We start from the raw sequence: 17,048 nt of genomic DNA, 5'->3' as shown, positions 1-17,048 counted from the left end.
CTTTGAAAGTTCAATCTATGTTGAACTGTATAGCACCGTCAAACATCAAGAGCTGACCGGGGGAATGTTTTATCACATTTTCTGTTGTGTCCTAAAAATACTTTATGATAATGTTTATGTCATGAAACGATTTATAAAATTTGCCAATTGTCAACTTCATGGGAGCCACAGGTTCCAGATCGTCAACACAATCTATCGGTGAGCCCATTTTGAGGTACCCGGGTAGAAAAATAATTGTCCTACAAACACTTTCACCCAATAAAATGTTATGAGAGAATGACAGTTTTAGTACTATACAGATAGGACAAATGGCTGAAAAGCACACAAGAAGGAATATATTTTACCTTTCCCTTTCTTTTGAGTGCCTGGTGTCAGCTTGACTTTATATCTTTTTAAAAGAAAAGAAAAACAAGCACAATTTTAATAGGAAGATAGCTTTCTCTGGGCAGGTACACCCATGCCAATGGTTGATGACACTCACTTGTATCCGGCCATGGCAGTGTAAGGTGCACAGACTGGAACAGCAAAGAGGAGGATGTCTTCCTGGTGAGGCTGCCCAGTCAGAGAATCAAACAGAGCCATCCCTTCCTGGATACAGCAAAGGATGAGCATGGTGAAATCAAACAGACTGAAGACTGACCATGGATGTTCAGCTGCTCTCACTACAACAGGGTGTGCTTATTTTGCAAAAAGGTGTTATTGTCCGTCAATATTGTAACTGATTGGACTGCAAAGGAGTTAAAATGGGGCATTCGTGTCTTTTTTTGTACTCATTTATCTCACAAGCCCAGAAATCCAAACATCGGACAAAGATGGCTGGAATCTAATTAGACTTGCCTTCCCTCACACATTCAACATTTCCATTTTGATCAGCGTCAGATGCTGCTCCATGATATTTCTATGCTAACAGTGAAACATCAGTCAATTGGAACTTCTATAGCTGAATAGGATCCAGAAATAGGGAATTAGCTGCCTAATTGAGTCTTTCTTTAAAGAAATAAGGAGGAAGATCAGGACAAGGAAGAGAAAATGTAGCATCAGCACCTCCTGGCTCTGACACCTTTTGCAAAGATGTGTGTCAGGATTCCAGCAGTTACCCCCATATAAATCATGACTTTTGAGCCAAACTTTCAAAACTTCAAGAGGATTTATTGGGAGTTAACATGTCCGGCACTGCATGGTGTAGCCAACTCTGAGACACATCATTCATTGTCACCTTTGACTCTGGTTTTCCCCCACCTCCTGAGTATATAATAATTCATATTCTCCAATGGGATACATCCATAGACAAGAGTCATCAATCATGCTCTCCAGTCAACAGTTTTGCCCGGCAGAAACTTTGGTCACTTAGTTACTATCTTTGAAAACATTTATGGAATGCACTTGCAGTTTGCGAGCTGCTACACTGCTCCCCCCTCCCTTTCTGTTGGCAACTCTAAAAAGACAATAGAAATATTTTATGATTTGACATGCTTGAAGGCACATGGGCAAGGGCAGTTAGAACTGCCAAAGTCAGATGGAGTGGGACAGGAGATTTCTTGAGGCTGAGGCCAAACCTTCCTTGGCCTGCAAGTCACACTGATTTTCCCCATTGCTGGTATAGTATTAAAGACTTTGCAATGATGTCAAAAATAGACATTCCACCACCAGCTCCTTTCTACTTTGAGATGAGTCATTTTGAAGTGATCACAGAAAGCAGGTACATTCAGCAGAGAACTGGATACAACTTCTAGTGCAGGGGTGTCAAACTCAAGGCCCACAGGCAGGACACGGCCTGTGTGGTGCTTAGATCTGGCCCATAGGCCACCCTGGAAACAGGAAAGGACCAGCCTGTGGTGCCTCTGCCAGCAAGAACAGAGCTTGAGAGGGCCACACATGGCCCTCCTGGGCTCCATTTTTGGCCATGATGGCCTCCTGCAACCCTCTGCCAGTGTAAACGGAGCTCAGGGAGGCCATGTGTAGCCCATCCAGGCTCTGTTTTTGGCTGTGACAGCCTCCTGGAGCCCTCTGCCAGTGAAAATGGAGCCCAGGGAGGCCGTGCACAGCCTCTCTAAGCTCTGTTTTTGCTGGCAAAGGGCTCCAGGAAGCCAACGCAGCCAAAAACAGAGCCTCAATGAGTGACCTTGAGCTGGCCACACCCTCTCTGGCCCCCCAAGGTCAAACACTACTCTGATGCGGCCCTCAATAAAATTGAGTTTGACACCCCTGTTTTAGAGTCAATAAGGTATCATCAACTAGGAGAGGGGGGGGGTTATCACAAAAACAGAAAAGCCCTTTTCATCCCCAAGCTATGATGCCCTCCCATCAAATAAAGTAATCTGAGACTTTTCCAAAGTCCTTTTCCTCCCCCACTAAATAAAAAGAAATAAGCAGCTCAAATTTACCTCATTTATGTTTTGATCTTGGTCCTGCTCCTCCTGGAAGAGTCAAAGGAAACAAAACATCAAATGAGAGCCAAGACAGAGACAAAGGGAGAAACACTACCTGCGGGACTCCATTCAATCTTATTTTAAGTACCCGTGGTTGCTTTATCAATCATTCTACCTTGTCATCCAAATGTTCCTCCAAAGAAGCACCCTCTAGCTCAGGGATTAATTCTTCTATCCTGGCACCCTGGCCAGGCTTCTGGTCCCTCCTTTGTTTCTGGGACTGTTTCTTGGCAGATTCCTGATTCGTTTTTCCTTTTTTGGCTTTCTTGGGTTTCTCTTCCTTGTTTGACCCTGCAGACTGGAAGACCAAAAGGATCAGAAGACAAATTTCACATTATAATGAAGAGTGGGGTGGGTGGAGAGTCAACTCTATTTTTGCCTTACTCCCAACAGCTTCATGATAAGCTCCCGGTCCTCATCATCCTGATCCTTGTATTTCTCCTTGATTTTTTTCAGTTTGCTCTGCGAGCAAAAACAGAAGAGAGTGAAATTGAAAAGTCTCGTCACAAACTGCCTTTCTTAACCTGACATGTTACTCTTCAACCACAATAATGCAGCTTTTTGTACTTGTGAAATATCTACTATGGTTCTCTTATTGTGAAATGCAGACATTCTCAAGGAGGTTTAAGCATGCAAGAAGGACTCCACCTGTGGTTTTTCAGGCAGCCTAAAAACAGGCACAATTTGCCTGCATCCACAGATTACTCAGAAGGATTCAGGGCACAGTGATATCTGAAACATTCAGGTAAAAGGCCAAGGGACCCTGCAGAATTAAGAAAAAAATAAAGAGCTTTTGATCCCAGAGCACCCAAATTCCAAACAGCCTGAATTGGCCTACCAGATGAGGTACAATTGTTTGGAACTGTATTTCTATTGTACCTGGGTGATGTTGGATTGTAGACCTGTGGCATAGTTTTTTGCTGAACTCTCAGTGGTCCAAGAATTTTGCCCACCTGACTGATCAAGCTATCTGAGGAGTACCCAATATGCACACAGTTCATATCTCACACTCACCTTTTGTCTCCTCTTCACAGGCTGCTGCATGCCAGCACTCTTACAATCATTGGGAGAAAGCTGGAGCTGAGGAGAATTATCTTCATCCTTCCCTTTTGGAGGATCAGAATCATCCTGGTCGCTTGATGGCTTCTTTTTCTTCAGCTCCCTAAGAGAAAGCAGAATTCCATACGATTTCTGCCAGCTAGCTAATTTATTTCAAAATATCAAGAATACCGCAAGTCTTAGAAGAGAGGAAAAGAAAGAGATCTCAGGCTGGCAACAAAAACTGTTGTATGCAATATAACTACATAATAGAAACTGTAGTTTATGTAGCATGGAATCCACAAGCAATATTCTTGCTTGTGGGACTCCATACTACATAAACCTCTTTGGGAAGGCAAAAAACCAAGATAAAGGACTCTATAAAGGGTCATTTAGGGTTAAGAATACACCTTGCAATAGCTGTAACTACACAGGCAGATGCAAAACTGCCACTTAGAGCTAAATGTAAATAAGTATATCTCATCCGTTGCAACTTTAAGATGTATGGCCTTCAACTCTCTTGCTGGCTAAGGAATCCTGGGAGTTGAAGTCCATACGTCTCAAATTACCAAGACTGAGAAACATTCATATAAATGTCCTATCCAGGCCTTCTCACCTCCTCTCCTTGGCTGAGAGATGTCTCCTCCCCTGAGACTTGCTGTCACCCTAAAAAAAGAGAGAGAGAGTTAGAGAGTGTAGCTGTTTCATCAGGATGAGCTGTAGCCAATAGTCTTCTGATATCAAGAAATAGCTCACCAAACTTGAGATGTTATCTTTCAAAGCAAATTTCAGCTGAGATCTACAATAGAACAAAGTTGCTTTTTTCACAAGAACAGTCCAGTGAGAAGCAAGTTTATTTATTTATTAAATACATTTATACAGCCACCCATTTACCAAAAAGAGTTGAGTGGCAAACAAAAATACAATATAGTACAACTATTTAAAAGGATAAATTAGGCTGAGGTCCTGATAACACTCACATCCATCCATTAACCAGGGCTGTCAAACTCGTGGACCACGGGCCGGGTGTGTCACGTGCTGGCCACGCCCACACCCATTTTAGCAAAGGGGGGGAAAGTCACGATATGTCATGTGATGATGCCATGATGCTGTGAGTTTGACACCCCTGCATTAACCAACCCATGTCAACTCTGTCAACATAGTGGCCCCAGAACCTGAGAGAAAAATCAAGTCTTAAGCTGAAGGCCAAAAAGGCTGGAGCCAAATTCAAGCAAGAGATTCATGTTTCCTACATAAAAGCTGAGTCAGACAGCAGCTGACTCCCAACATTTACATAAGAAGGCAGAAAATACTTTCTCAGCTTACATTTACATTAACTTTCCTTACAGTTCTTTGTATATACTTCCATAACAAAACATAGATCCTGGTGCCCATTCTGTCAATTAGAACACTAAAGCTCTTCTGTTCTTAGAACATGTGATTCGGCCACCACAGGTCCTGCATACTCTTGAAAGAAACTGTTCCCCGTCCTTTACTGTACCATTCTTTCAAATTTATTTACTTATGTAAATAAAATTCACAAAAGTGACCCTGGGAAATGTGCAATAACTAAAAACAACAATTTAATAGTAACTAGAATGCCCCAAATCACAAACATAACCCAATCCATTAAAAAAAAAAATCCAACTTTTACCAACATTAGTTCCAAATTGTCAAACTATTTGATTAGCTTATTTTTTTAATGTACAGACATTATGCTTATGACACTCCTATTCCTCCTGGACAAGACGCAAAAATATTAAGGCAGGGGACTGTGGGAAGAGCTGGTAAAACATTTCAGGAGAGAAATGACACAGACTAAGGCTCAAATTTCACACTCGTATTTGGCACATATTCCAAAGATGGTTTTGCAAATATAGTCCTGCTTTTTATTACCTTTGGGACTGAAGATGTGAAAGATCAATGGTTGTGTCTGGAAAAAGTATCTCTGAAGCATTCCTTGTCGGTTCATCTTCCTCTTCCTCCAAATTCTCATTCTCTTCATCAGATGATCCTTCCATGACCAAGGCATCTCCTGCCCCATTCCCATCACACTCTTCATTATGTAGCTCAGCAATATTTTCTTCATTCTCAGGTTTATCTTGGCACTCCTCTTTATGAGCATCATCATCATCACTGCTACTTTCATCTCCCTCTGGTGCATCTTGGTAAAAAGCCAAAGAAGGAACGGACACACATTCAATTGCACTCATGATTTAAGACAGGCAAGCAAACAGGAAGAAAAAAAATTATTAACGAAGAGGAGGACAGGTTTGCCTGGGAGGCTCAAGAGAGGATCAAGATCTCAAAGGAAGAGAACTTCACCTTGGGGAAACCCCATCTGAGGAAACTTTCACTTTGGAAGAATCAACAGAGCTTACTGATCTCATTCTAGCAGTCCACAGTCATGAAAAGGAGTCCCAGCAGAAGAAATGGCACCATATACAAATGGAAGCCCAGACTCGAGAAACATAACTTTCTTTGGCAGCACTAGGTTAAAGCATACCCAAGGGCTCTGTGTCTTCTGCTGCCAGCTCACTGGTGGCACTGGTCACAGTCTCCATGTCTTCGTCTTGCACCTTGATTTTCCGCTCACCCCTGTGTCTCCAAACACAGGATTCATCCACCTGGAGACAGATAAAGAAAGTCATGTTTTCCTTGGATGCAGGCAGAGCTCTCAGTATCTGACTGGTTGCCTCACAGGGAAAAAAGAAAAGAAGGAAAGAGATGCCTGGATCAGAAACTCCAATTGACAGACTATGGTCATATGTCTTTTAAGAAGAGACTGGAGAACCATTTGTCTAAAATGGTAATAGGGTGCAGGTGTCAAACTCGTGCCATCACGTTGCCATCACGTGACATTTCACATTGTTTTTCCTGGGATGGGCAGAGCCTGTGTGTGATACCAGTTTGACACGCCTGGTATAGGGTTTTCTGCTTCAGCAGGGGGTCAGATTAGAAGACCTACAAGGTCCCTTCCAATTTGTGTTATTCTGTTTTGAAAGAATCTTAAATTCCAGTTTTACCATAAAGTGAAGTGCATTTTGTGTCTGAAAAGTATAGATTTTGAGAGAGGAGAGTGGGCTAACTTTTCCTTCTCAAAAAAAAATAAAAAATCACCAGACACAAAACTGTTATGAAGCTACTGACAGAGGCTACTTTAAAGCCTCATTATTATCATGCAAGAGAGTTTTAATCAGGTTCTGCTGACTGATTCTTCCCTCCCCAACAGTTCTTAAAAAAAAATCTTCCTTCAATTCACACACATGGTCAGATTTCAAAACAGACTCCACTAATATTAACAAAGGCTATTTTAAAACTCATTGCAATCTGCAATATCTCTTTCTCTGTCTCAGTCTCTCTCTGCACACTTTTATAAAATGTTATAAACCCACTAATATTAAGAAAGGCTATTTTAAAACTCACTGCAATCTGGATTGTGTGTGTGTGTGTGTTGAGAGAGAGAGAGAGAAAGAAATACAACGAATGTAATTGAACAGACACATGTAGATAAATTTAACCTAAGGCTGCTTTTACAAAATGTTATAAACCCTCTATGAATATACTGTAAAACAGAAAGGTACATACATGTAAAGCTTAATAAAAATAGAATATTTTACATTGAAAAAACAAAAAGAAACAAAGCACCGGTACATGCAAGTGAGAGCTTCTAGGATTTCAGTGAAATCACAACTTCACTCTCCTTGACGAGAAAATATTCTTTCTCCCACAGCCAACCTGGTAAAAAGCAAAATGGAATACTAGGGAGTTCACATCTTGCACCTCATTTTTATACATCCCTAAAGAAGAAACAATAACTTAAGGGCACACGGTACCTTAAATAAGAAACTGAAGCCCATCATAAGATAAGAAGGGGGAAGAAAATTCTTTTTTCCTGGAGGAAAAAAAGAAACGAAATTAGATCATAGAGGTTTCTATGAAAAAGCAAACTCGGCCTCCTTAAGAACATTAATACGAAGTCTGGTTCATAATTTCCTCTTCTCGCTGAACTGGGCTATTGTTGTGGCCTGTTGGCTGCTGGCCCCTCCAGCAGCCGAATCAGAGGGGGGAGAGAGAGAGAGAGGCAGAGAAACAGAGACAGGGAGAGAGATAAGGCTGATGAGGATAGGAGGGACAGTTGGGTCCATGCCTGACCCGCAGATGCACAGAAGGCAGAGGAGAGGAGAGCAGTGGAAATCCATGGGCTGATCCTTGGGAAAGAAGAGCTACCGCTGTTAGTGAAGGCCCACCCTAGCTCTGGGGATAAAAGGCAGGGGATGGAGATGAATAGATGTGGCAGACAGCTGTTCATCTCCCTGCCAGACAGACTTGTTAGCCTGCTGTGAGAGAGAGACTTTTTGCCAGGGCTGCTGGAGCTCCTAATAAAGGAATTGTTGATTGATTACAGAGGTCTTGTCGTGTTTGGGGAGCTGGTTCAGAACAGCTATTAGCACAACAGCCATTCTGAGTTAGGAAATGAACTCAGGAAACGTCTCCTCTGAGATCTTACCTCTAATCATGAAGCTTCCAGTTGTCAGATATTCTCCAGTGGGAGCAGTTTTAGACACCTGCATGGAGGTTACCCAGATGATTAAACACCAATAACATGATCATATGCATCCAAAGAGGGACCCACAAAGGTTACCTTATCGTAAAAAAAGTGGGAATGAGGGTTGGACATGTAACAGAAATGAAAGCCAGAGTTTTCGGAAGATCCACCGATGGTTGCTATATAATGTGCTGGGACTGGAGAAGGGGGAACTACTAATTAAGCAACTGGAACTTTCATCCCTGGTGATTTCCAACAATTCTGTAGCTTTCAGGAAAAAAAACACAAATCTGGAAAAACTTATATGAAAAGCTTTTTACTTCTGAGACTGGTATTAGAGGAGCTTAACACGATTAAGTCTGTTGTCTTGTCTCAATAAGATAATGTTCTCAATGTATTGGACTATTTATTCCTTTATTATTTCATTTACATTTTGTCTTTTCTTTGGAAGTAGATCAGGGATCTCCAACCTTGGCAACTTTAGGATTTGTGGACTTCAACTCCCAGAATTCCTCAGCCCACCATGTTGGCTAAGGAATTCTGGGAGTTGAAGTCCACAAATCTTAAATTTGCCAAAGTTGGAGATCCCTGATGTAGATGACACCATACCAGATGGGAAGGTCTCCCTTAATAATATCCCACAAACAGCCACCCTATGAAGTAGGATAGGCCAAGAAAGAGAGAATGTGTCTGTGAATTGGCCCAAATTCAGCCAATGAGCTACGTTGTTGAATGAAGATTTGAATATGGTCTTCCCTACCTAAATTTAACCCTTAATTGTATGCTGGTTGTATGCTTAATTGTATGACTGGAACTGTACATTAGCGTCTTTGGGAAAGGCTTCAGATTGAAAAAGGCCAAGCACCATAGTATTCTATGGCTTTGTGCGGCCATCCCAGAATGCTCGTGGAACAGAGGCTACTTGATCATCTCCACATTCTACTTAGATGCACAATCCTCTTGTTGGGAGCAGCACAAATAAATTTAACCAGGACAGTACAGAAAAGCCACAAGTAGCTTTAACAAATCTGTATGCCAGCACAGGAGAGCAGGAATGCATGATAAAGAACTAAACTCAAAAAGCCATAGCCAAGCTATAAAAGCAATGTGGGAAATCATAGTAGTCTTGCAATTATTCAGTGTTAAAAAATATTTTTGTTAGATTCCAAAACAAGGCATCTGTAGACTCCCCAGTACAATATTTCATTTCTTAAAAATAAGCCACACCCTTAGATAGGAAGCTTCCATGACCTCATTACCTGATTATGGTACACCCACCAGGCGCTAGTGATAACTCGAGCATCCCAGGCTGCGCTGTAACACAAGGCCATTGTGCCTGCTTCGGTGAGTGTCCGTGGAGGGATACGATCTCCTGAAACCCCAAAATTGGCCATTATTACAGAATTTCATCACCAACATGACTTTTAACTTTTCTTTATGCTAATCCTCCAATAGTCAGGAAGGGAGGGATTGAGGAACATGTACTAGAAACTGTACTTGGTTTTAAACTGCAGTTTAAAAAAAAGACAGAAATCTGCCTTCTGGAAAGCTGAGCAGAAAATAAACCTAGAATATGGAGTCCATTATTTGATAATATTTGGGATAAGGAACATTTAGGTGTTTCTGTCATGGATATTCTAAAATCCAGGATAAGTTTGAAAAAGTGACATCCTGAAAAGGCCATGCCATTTGTCTTTTTGTTTTTGACCCCAGCAAATATTGGAATATTGCCCCAGGTTCAACATATCCATTGTATGCTATCCTATCTCAGAGGATGATGAACACACTTGGATGAAAAGGCTGACCATATGCTTCAGGGGCATTCAATAAGCAATATACAAAACCCAACTCCTACTGGTGTCCTTTAGTAACTGATATTCAAGGGTTTTTTTTAGAGTGCACAGACATTGTACAAAGCTGCACTGATTTTGTTAGAAATCCTGGAAATAACAGGATAAAGATGTCACCTTTCCGCTTTCCATATCCTGATACTCTTCAAATGTGTTTCTCTACAGTTCCCATTGTTTGGAATGTACTGGGGGTGAAAAGGTGCCCCACTAGGAATTTGATGTTTCCTGATCATTTGAGTCCATGCTCCAAAAGTTAGGAACATACAAAAGCACTGAATGTAGAAGACTTCTCAGAGAAGAGAAATTTTTCAACTACATGTCTCATTTATGAAGAAAACAAAATTTAGGTTCAATTTGTATCCACTCTAATGCAACCAAGCATGACTCTCAGGAGTACAAGCATGCTTTTTACAGAAATTACTTGTTGGACAATCTCAATCAGGAATGCCATCTTGGATAAACAAGAAATTGATCAATGAATCCCTATCTCATTAACAATCTGTCCTCTCCATTTCAAAACTTGCAAAAGAAAATAGACCAGTTTAAAACAATCTGTCAGGGTTCCAAGTAACAGTCTACAACCTATTGCCCCAATGTAAGCACTAACAGTGACCCAAAGATTTTGAAACCAATTAAGAGTCCCTAATTTTTAATGGGTCCTTTTCTCTAAACCAGAGATGTCCAATCCCCAGGATATAGCCCACTACCAGACCAAGGCCCAGTCAGAATCGGGCCACGGAAGTAGTGGGTGAGTGCATGCATGTGCGTGCGCAGTACGGCGCATGTGTGCGGACAAGCGCATGTGTGTAGTTCTAATTGTGTAAGCAGGGGGTACATGTGCACACACTCACCCACCACTCACATGGAGCCATCTCCTACTCTACCCCCCACCCACCCCCCAACAGGTCTGCAAAGACTGGAAGGTTGGAGACCACTGCTCTAAACACTTTTCCCTAAAACTATTACCTGATGGATTTTTAATGACACAACTGGTTGCTCCATGGAGATCAGCATGGACATAAATGTCACCTTATATGGAAGAAACAGGAAAAGTCGGTTATGATGATAGAATAAAAACATGCACTGACTGAAGCTATGCCTTCTCTGGCTTAATTGTAAGAAGATATACTGCAACACTAAAGGAAGGGACTATATAGTCTGTGTGTTCGCCACCTTACAGAAAATATTATTCCACTGCACTGCTATTCCACTGGTTCATAAGTAGCCCCATCCAGAGTGCCAGAATTAGCAGAAAAGCACACAACATTATTAATATGACTGTAATCTTATGAGAGCCACTTTATTCAATGGCTTTACATTTGCATGACATATCCTTTGTTTCTTTCTTGTTCTCTGAACTACAACAAATAATAAACACTAAACAGCAAATGATCATCACCTAATGATATTTACACATTAAATTGATACCACAGAAAGAAACAACACCAGAATTGCCTTTAAGACACTTAAATAAACACTTAAACATCACACAGGATTATTTACAAGTTAAGGATATTCATCAGGACTCTGGGTTAATGTGAACCAAGTCACCCACCTGGCTTTAAATATCGTTTGACAATCATTTCATTTTGTTGTTGGTCTCTTCCAGCTATAACAAGGTAATTTTCAGAGCTAATGAACCACAGGAATTTCTCAAACCTGTTGGATTACAACATGCCAAAAGATAATATTGATATAAGGGATTCTTGGAAGGTCTTTAGTGTAAGGAATATTTAGCCCACCATTTACTAACCTCAATCTCCCCACTCAGATGAAAATGTGGAACAAAAGGATTAGTGCAGAATCATATTTCAGAAACTAAACACTTTATCTGCAGTGAGTTCTGCTTTTGCAGAAATACAGGACAACAGCAAAGTGAAGAAAAAAATCTAGAAAAATAGGAGCAGCCTTTTCAAAACTACAATTCTACTTCTTCCCAACTTACTATCTTATTTAAAAAACATATTTATTTCTGGGAGCAGTGTCACCAAACTTCCATCACTGGAATAGTTTTAAACTATTGATAAGTAGTTTATCATAATTTAAAGAATTCACAATTTAAACCCATATTTTAAAAACATTCATATGCTATAGTTAAAGAATCATTTAAAGTACTTTAAAATACAATATTAAGATATAGAAATAGTAGTAGAAAGTTTCTATTTTCTAGTTCACTGAGTGATTTTGGGCCAGTCACTTTCTTTCCGTCCAATGTAACTCAGAGAGTTTTATTGTAAGGGGGGGAAGGAGAGGATACATATACCCACTTGAGCTTCTGAATCAAAGACAAATATAAATTACACACAAATAATATCAGAGGAATGTGCACATATGAACACAAGCTGCACTTTTAAAAATGTTTTAAATTATAGCTGTGGGATCAATCTATCTAAAACATCTCCAATTTATGTCCTTCAAAAGTATATTGGGACTATAACTGGTCATGCTGGCTGTCAATCTTTTGAGATGACAGACATCAGGTTAAAGAACTTGGTTCTAAAATATAGCAAAGGAAGTTCAATTCATCCTCTGGCCAAAAAAGAAATAAAAAGGAAGTTGTGATTACTGTACATTCTCTGCACTCGGCCTATATCTACAGCAACCAAAGTACTAGAACAAGGGCGTATAACTTCTTTCAGATTGGGAAACATTAGCAAGGATATTACAGCATGTTGGGAATTATACTTCAAAACTATATGAGGCCAAATCTGTTTTCTAGAAGCAGATGCAGGAATTTTAAGGGATGAACAGATATCTTAAATAACTGCAAGGTTTTAAAACCTTTTTTTTCCTTCTTATCACCAATCCTATCATATACTAAAAAATGTTGAGCCCAACCAATCAAGGCAAGGCTCTATGGACTTCAGAAGTGATGTCTGCAGGCCACATACAGCCTCAACCTATATTTTTTTGCACCTTTAGTCTAGTATCATAAATTCTAGAATGACTGAATACTCGGTCAATCACATCTGTTTTCAGCTCCATCTTCCCCCTCAAAAAAAGCAAGCTACTCAATGGGTATTTGTTTGTTCCTAAGGCAGGAAACTCACCAGTAAACCTTTCTAGCCTTCTGAATGGTAGTAACTGTTTGGACCTCTTTCAGGGTTTGCTTGGTCTTCTTTTCTGCTGATTTGAAAGCCTGTGTAGATGAACAAAACAAAACCATCTACCGCAGTTCTTCTTCTTTTAACAAAGCAATTCAATCTACATCCAGCAAATATTTGGAACATGAATCAAACAAATCTGTCCCAAAAATAGCCATCTTCTTCTAGAATAATACCAATGTATTATTCTCATACTAACTGCAATCCAGGTTATTTTTCTGAATTTCCATAGACCCTAATGCTGCTACACTAATAGTATTTTTGATCACCTTCGTGAGTCTGCCTAGATTTTAGTACAAGCTGTCATCTTATATATGAATATGAATATATTATATATTGAATTTGCAACATGCTGTCTATGGGCATCTATGAATCCACTTACAGTTCTACCAGCCCTGTTAATTAATTTTTAAGGCTCACGTGATTAACAAAGTTTCGTGCTGGAAATGAAAAACCTCTGGCATTATCTTTATTTCCAAAACAATCCCTTGGCTCCAAAAGGGCTCAAAAGTATGCTACATAATAAAAATGGGAACTAGTTTCAGGTCAGTGCTTTGGTTAAAAATGTGCCCATTTGCTCAGGAAAAAACCACAAAGATAAAATGGGAAATGGAAGACTACATCTTAAAAGTCTAGTGAATAAACGTGGAGCATTCTCACTAGTAGGCCTTCTAGTAAAGAAGTGTTCAATGATGGGCCATACTTACTGCACTAGCAACCCACCAAATGCATCCACAGATATTCCTGGTTTAACCCAAGTTAAACTTTAAACCTCTTGATCTTAACCACTGCTTGACAGCAGCTCCAGGTTTGAAAAGTGAATTAAATAATTGTGCAAAGCTATCTCCTTCAGCATCATCAATGAGCCACAAAATAAAAATGGTGTAGCTGATTAAGCCAAAGGCACAGAGCTTCAGAAAAATTATATCAGCCTGAGTAGAGATTATGAAGAGTGCTGTTCTAATTTCTTTTTCTGTATGTAATGAAGGAAAGCAAGCCACTAATATACCTTTTCTGCTGCTTCCACCGTTTTCTGGGTTTTTCGGGCTGCATGTCTCTTGTGATCATAATATCTGAGAAACATGAAAGCATGTCATATCTCTAGGCCAGGACTGTCAAACTCCCAACCCGCAGGCCAGGTGCATCACGCGCCGGCCATGCCCATACCCGGTTTAGCGAAGGGAAAAAAGTCCCGATATGTCATGTGATGCCGCCGTGACAATGTGAGTTTGACACCCCTGCTCTAGGCCAACCCTCTCCAAATTGAGAGCACATTTCAATATATATGCAAGGTATCATATTTGCTCATCCAGCATGATTTGATTAACATTAACTGGGAAGAAAATAGTGGATTTAAATAGAATGCTAATTGTGGCCTCATTTTCGTTCTTGAACCAATCCGTTCTAAAGGCCCCGCTTTTAAAGGTATGCCAGCCAATTCTTACCCTTTTCTTACTTTTTGGCATTTGCATAAGCTGACAAGCTGAGATCCACATCCACCAGCATAGGCTGATTCTTCAGAGGCTTCTGGAGTTGTTTGACTTTCTTCTTCTTTTTCTTTCCCTTTGATTCTTCTATTACCTCTGCTTTAGGTTTTTCCTCCTCGTCCTCTTCCTCCTCGTCCTCTTCTGAGATCACATAGGGGTTTCTAATCCAGCAAAAAAAGGGTTTTGCTGACCAGAAGCATCTCTTTTAATAACCATTTTAAACAACTAATATATTTCATATTCCGGAGGGTAGCTGTGTAGCTGAGTAATTTTGATCACAATATTTCATTCTGGTTCTGTTCTACATTCCTAAAGATATACAGTAAAATTTTGCACAGTTAACACAAGTTAATGATTTTTTTTTGCCTGAGTTTGTTTTTTATCTTGACCTTTTATTTCCATGTAGCTTCAAAGGTTGGAAGTTGTTGTTTTTTTAAGTCGTTTTCAGAATGGCGAGCTCTACAACTATAATTTCAATTCAACAATCGTCATCTATTCCTGATCTTGAAAATTACTGGGCTACATCTCCCACGATCCCTAAGGTATGGTTATTCTAACTGATCTTGATGAGAACTGAAGCCTGATATCTGGATGTCAAGAGATTCCCTTCCATTATATGAAAATACAATATTGCCTTGATAGGCAAAGGCCTTGCTCCATTCCAGGGCACTCCTCTCATCTGCTTGGTAACTTACTTTAGGAGCATTGTGATATGGTTTGTCTGCAGCTTCAGTTCTTTGATGGCACTTGCCACTGGGTCTCCTTGGGCCTGGGCTTCTTTGACAATGACTCCAATCTCTGTCCAATCAATCTGGTTGGCTAAGGCACTGCGGACCACCTGGATGGCTCGATCAACTATCTCCAGGTTCATTTCCACAAGCTCACCTTTCACCTTGTCAATTTCCTTTGGAAAGTTAAAAGAGACAGTCAGTGATGAGACACTGCTTTACCCTTTATCACAAAGATAAAAAAAATAGAATTTGCTAAAGACTTCAGAGCTGAACGTACTGAGACCCAGTATTTGGACATTGGTTATGCTATGAGTATTGTGCTACAGGAACACAAGTCAGTTGTCAAGAATTGACAGAAAACCATGGTTCAAGAATAACTGGTGAACTGAAGTAACTAATTATGGGATTTAACAGTGGGGAGGTTGAAGGGAAAAAAGAAAGATAGGTATTGCAATTGTTGTAGATCAAGGGCAAAAAAAGGTTTAATTTATTTGGAAACATAAAATGGCTATGCCTGATTTAATAAACTGGGAAGTGGGTGCACTCCTGATCACAACTGATCTTAGTGAAAAATAGGCTGTTCCTAGACCACAGTTAAGGCTGGCAGATTTATTGATTACATGTATCACCAATCCTCATTCACAAAATTCTCTGTGGTTTACAATCTGCAGAGATATTTAGCTGTCTGCTGTAGAAAGCCACTATGCATGACTACATGGCAGCGGTGGGATTCAAAAAGTTTTACCACCGGTTTGGTGGGCGTGGCTTGGTGGGCGTGATTTGCATGCGTGCACACACTTGGCATGTGCGTGCGTTCCAAACATGCACTTTGCACAGGTGCAGAGGTGCTTGCACAGGTGAAGAGGCGCTCCAACTCAACTCCTGCAAGCCTGCACTCTCCCGGTTGCTTCAGCAGCTGCCGCGTGGCACTCTGCTATGCCACGCAAAAAGCAGCTGCGCTTCAGCTTCCGGTTTGCCAGGCTTCGGTGACAGCAGGGATTCGCTTTTTCCGCGATCCCTGCTGTGCTAGCCGTCTTGGTGCCTCCGACCCTGACGGATCTGGAGGATAAGGCTGCCCTGTTGGGGTAGCTGAAGATAGGGGGGATCCGGACAGGGATTGAGGGGTATCGCAGACCCCCTCCCCAGCCGGCAATAACCCCCTTTTCTCAAGGTGGTGGAGCGGCGGTCTCAATGGCCGCCACGAAGAAGCCGGCAACTGGATTAAGAATGTGCAGGAGGAAGAAGAAGGAAGTTTTAAAATGAAAGTTTTTCTTGGCTGAACCGGGACTTTAAGGACATATCTAATACCTGGAAAATTACTATTCTTTTTTGGATGTTACAATGTTTCTAATGGAGGTTCTCAGCGGGGAAGGAAAGTGTTGAAAGATAAAGTTACTCTCCCTCCCTTATGGAACTAACAAATGGACATGGAAAATCTGCTCTCTAACAGAAGGTAAAAATTTAAAGCCCTTCGTTACAAGTGGGAAGAGAGAGGCTTGGAAAAAAAATATTATTCCAAGACTTTGTTGGAGGAGATGCTTTGAAGATAAAGAGATTAGAAGCTAACTGCAAAAAAGATTCAAAATACAGATTGGGTTTTTTTTCCCTAATTGACTTTACCCCAGGAAGAGAAACTGTAAAAGGAAGAATTTTGTGCTTTCCCTGGACTGTTTGATGACTTTGGGACTTTGGGATTTTAAGTTTGGAAATATTTGATTGGCTTAATAACAAGAACAGGATACAGAAAAAGAAGAAGAAAAAGTTTATAATGGCTCTACCTCTCGATGAACTAAAAAAACAATATCTAAAAATAAGGAAAGAAGGCAAGGACGCTATGGGAGAAGCCCTTTGTTTTCTAGA

The 17,048-nt window shown here is 40.6% G+C and overlaps 1 protein-coding gene across 1 annotated transcript in view; it reads right to left on the bottom strand.

Annotated features, from left to right (window-relative positions):
• Window positions 1–17,048, bottom strand: part of NEMF (nuclear export mediator factor) — a 31,135-nt gene that overhangs the window by 1,509 nt on the left and 12,578 nt on the right. Inside the window, exons 13-31 of the mRNA XM_026698781.2 lie at window positions 15,153–15,361; window positions 14,427–14,618; window positions 13,980–14,043; window positions 12,917–13,005; window positions 11,422–11,525; window positions 10,833–10,895; window positions 9,276–9,388; window positions 7,978–8,035; window positions 7,304–7,362; window positions 5,974–6,094; window positions 5,364–5,631; window positions 4,224–4,266; window positions 4,084–4,133; window positions 3,444–3,591; window positions 2,814–2,891; window positions 2,545–2,727; window positions 2,385–2,417; window positions 482–588; window positions 345–388 (exon numbers count right to left, since the gene is read on the bottom strand). Of these exons, the coding sequence (XP_026554566.2) occupies window positions 345–388; window positions 482–588; window positions 2,385–2,417; window positions 2,545–2,727; window positions 2,814–2,891; window positions 3,444–3,591; window positions 4,084–4,133; window positions 4,224–4,266; window positions 5,364–5,631; window positions 5,974–6,094; window positions 7,304–7,362; window positions 7,978–8,035; window positions 9,276–9,388; window positions 10,833–10,895; window positions 11,422–11,525; window positions 12,917–13,005; window positions 13,980–14,043; window positions 14,427–14,618; window positions 15,153–15,361 (2,026 nt within the window). The remainder of the gene's footprint in view (window positions 1–344; window positions 389–481; window positions 589–2,384; window positions 2,418–2,544; window positions 2,728–2,813; window positions 2,892–3,443; window positions 3,592–4,083; window positions 4,134–4,223; window positions 4,267–5,363; window positions 5,632–5,973; window positions 6,095–7,303; window positions 7,363–7,977; window positions 8,036–9,275; window positions 9,389–10,832; window positions 10,896–11,421; window positions 11,526–12,916; window positions 13,006–13,979; window positions 14,044–14,426; window positions 14,619–15,152; window positions 15,362–17,048) is intronic.

Source organism: Pseudonaja textilis, chromosome 1 (assembly GCF_049901715.1).
Source record: "Pseudonaja textilis isolate UNSWEBS1 chromosome 1, rPseTex1.2, whole genome shotgun sequence".
NCBI classification, from domain to species: domain Eukaryota; kingdom Metazoa; phylum Chordata; class Lepidosauria; order Squamata; family Elapidae; genus Pseudonaja; species Pseudonaja textilis.
Note: the sequence above shows the minus strand (reverse complement) of the source record. Positions and strands in the feature narration are given on the sequence as shown.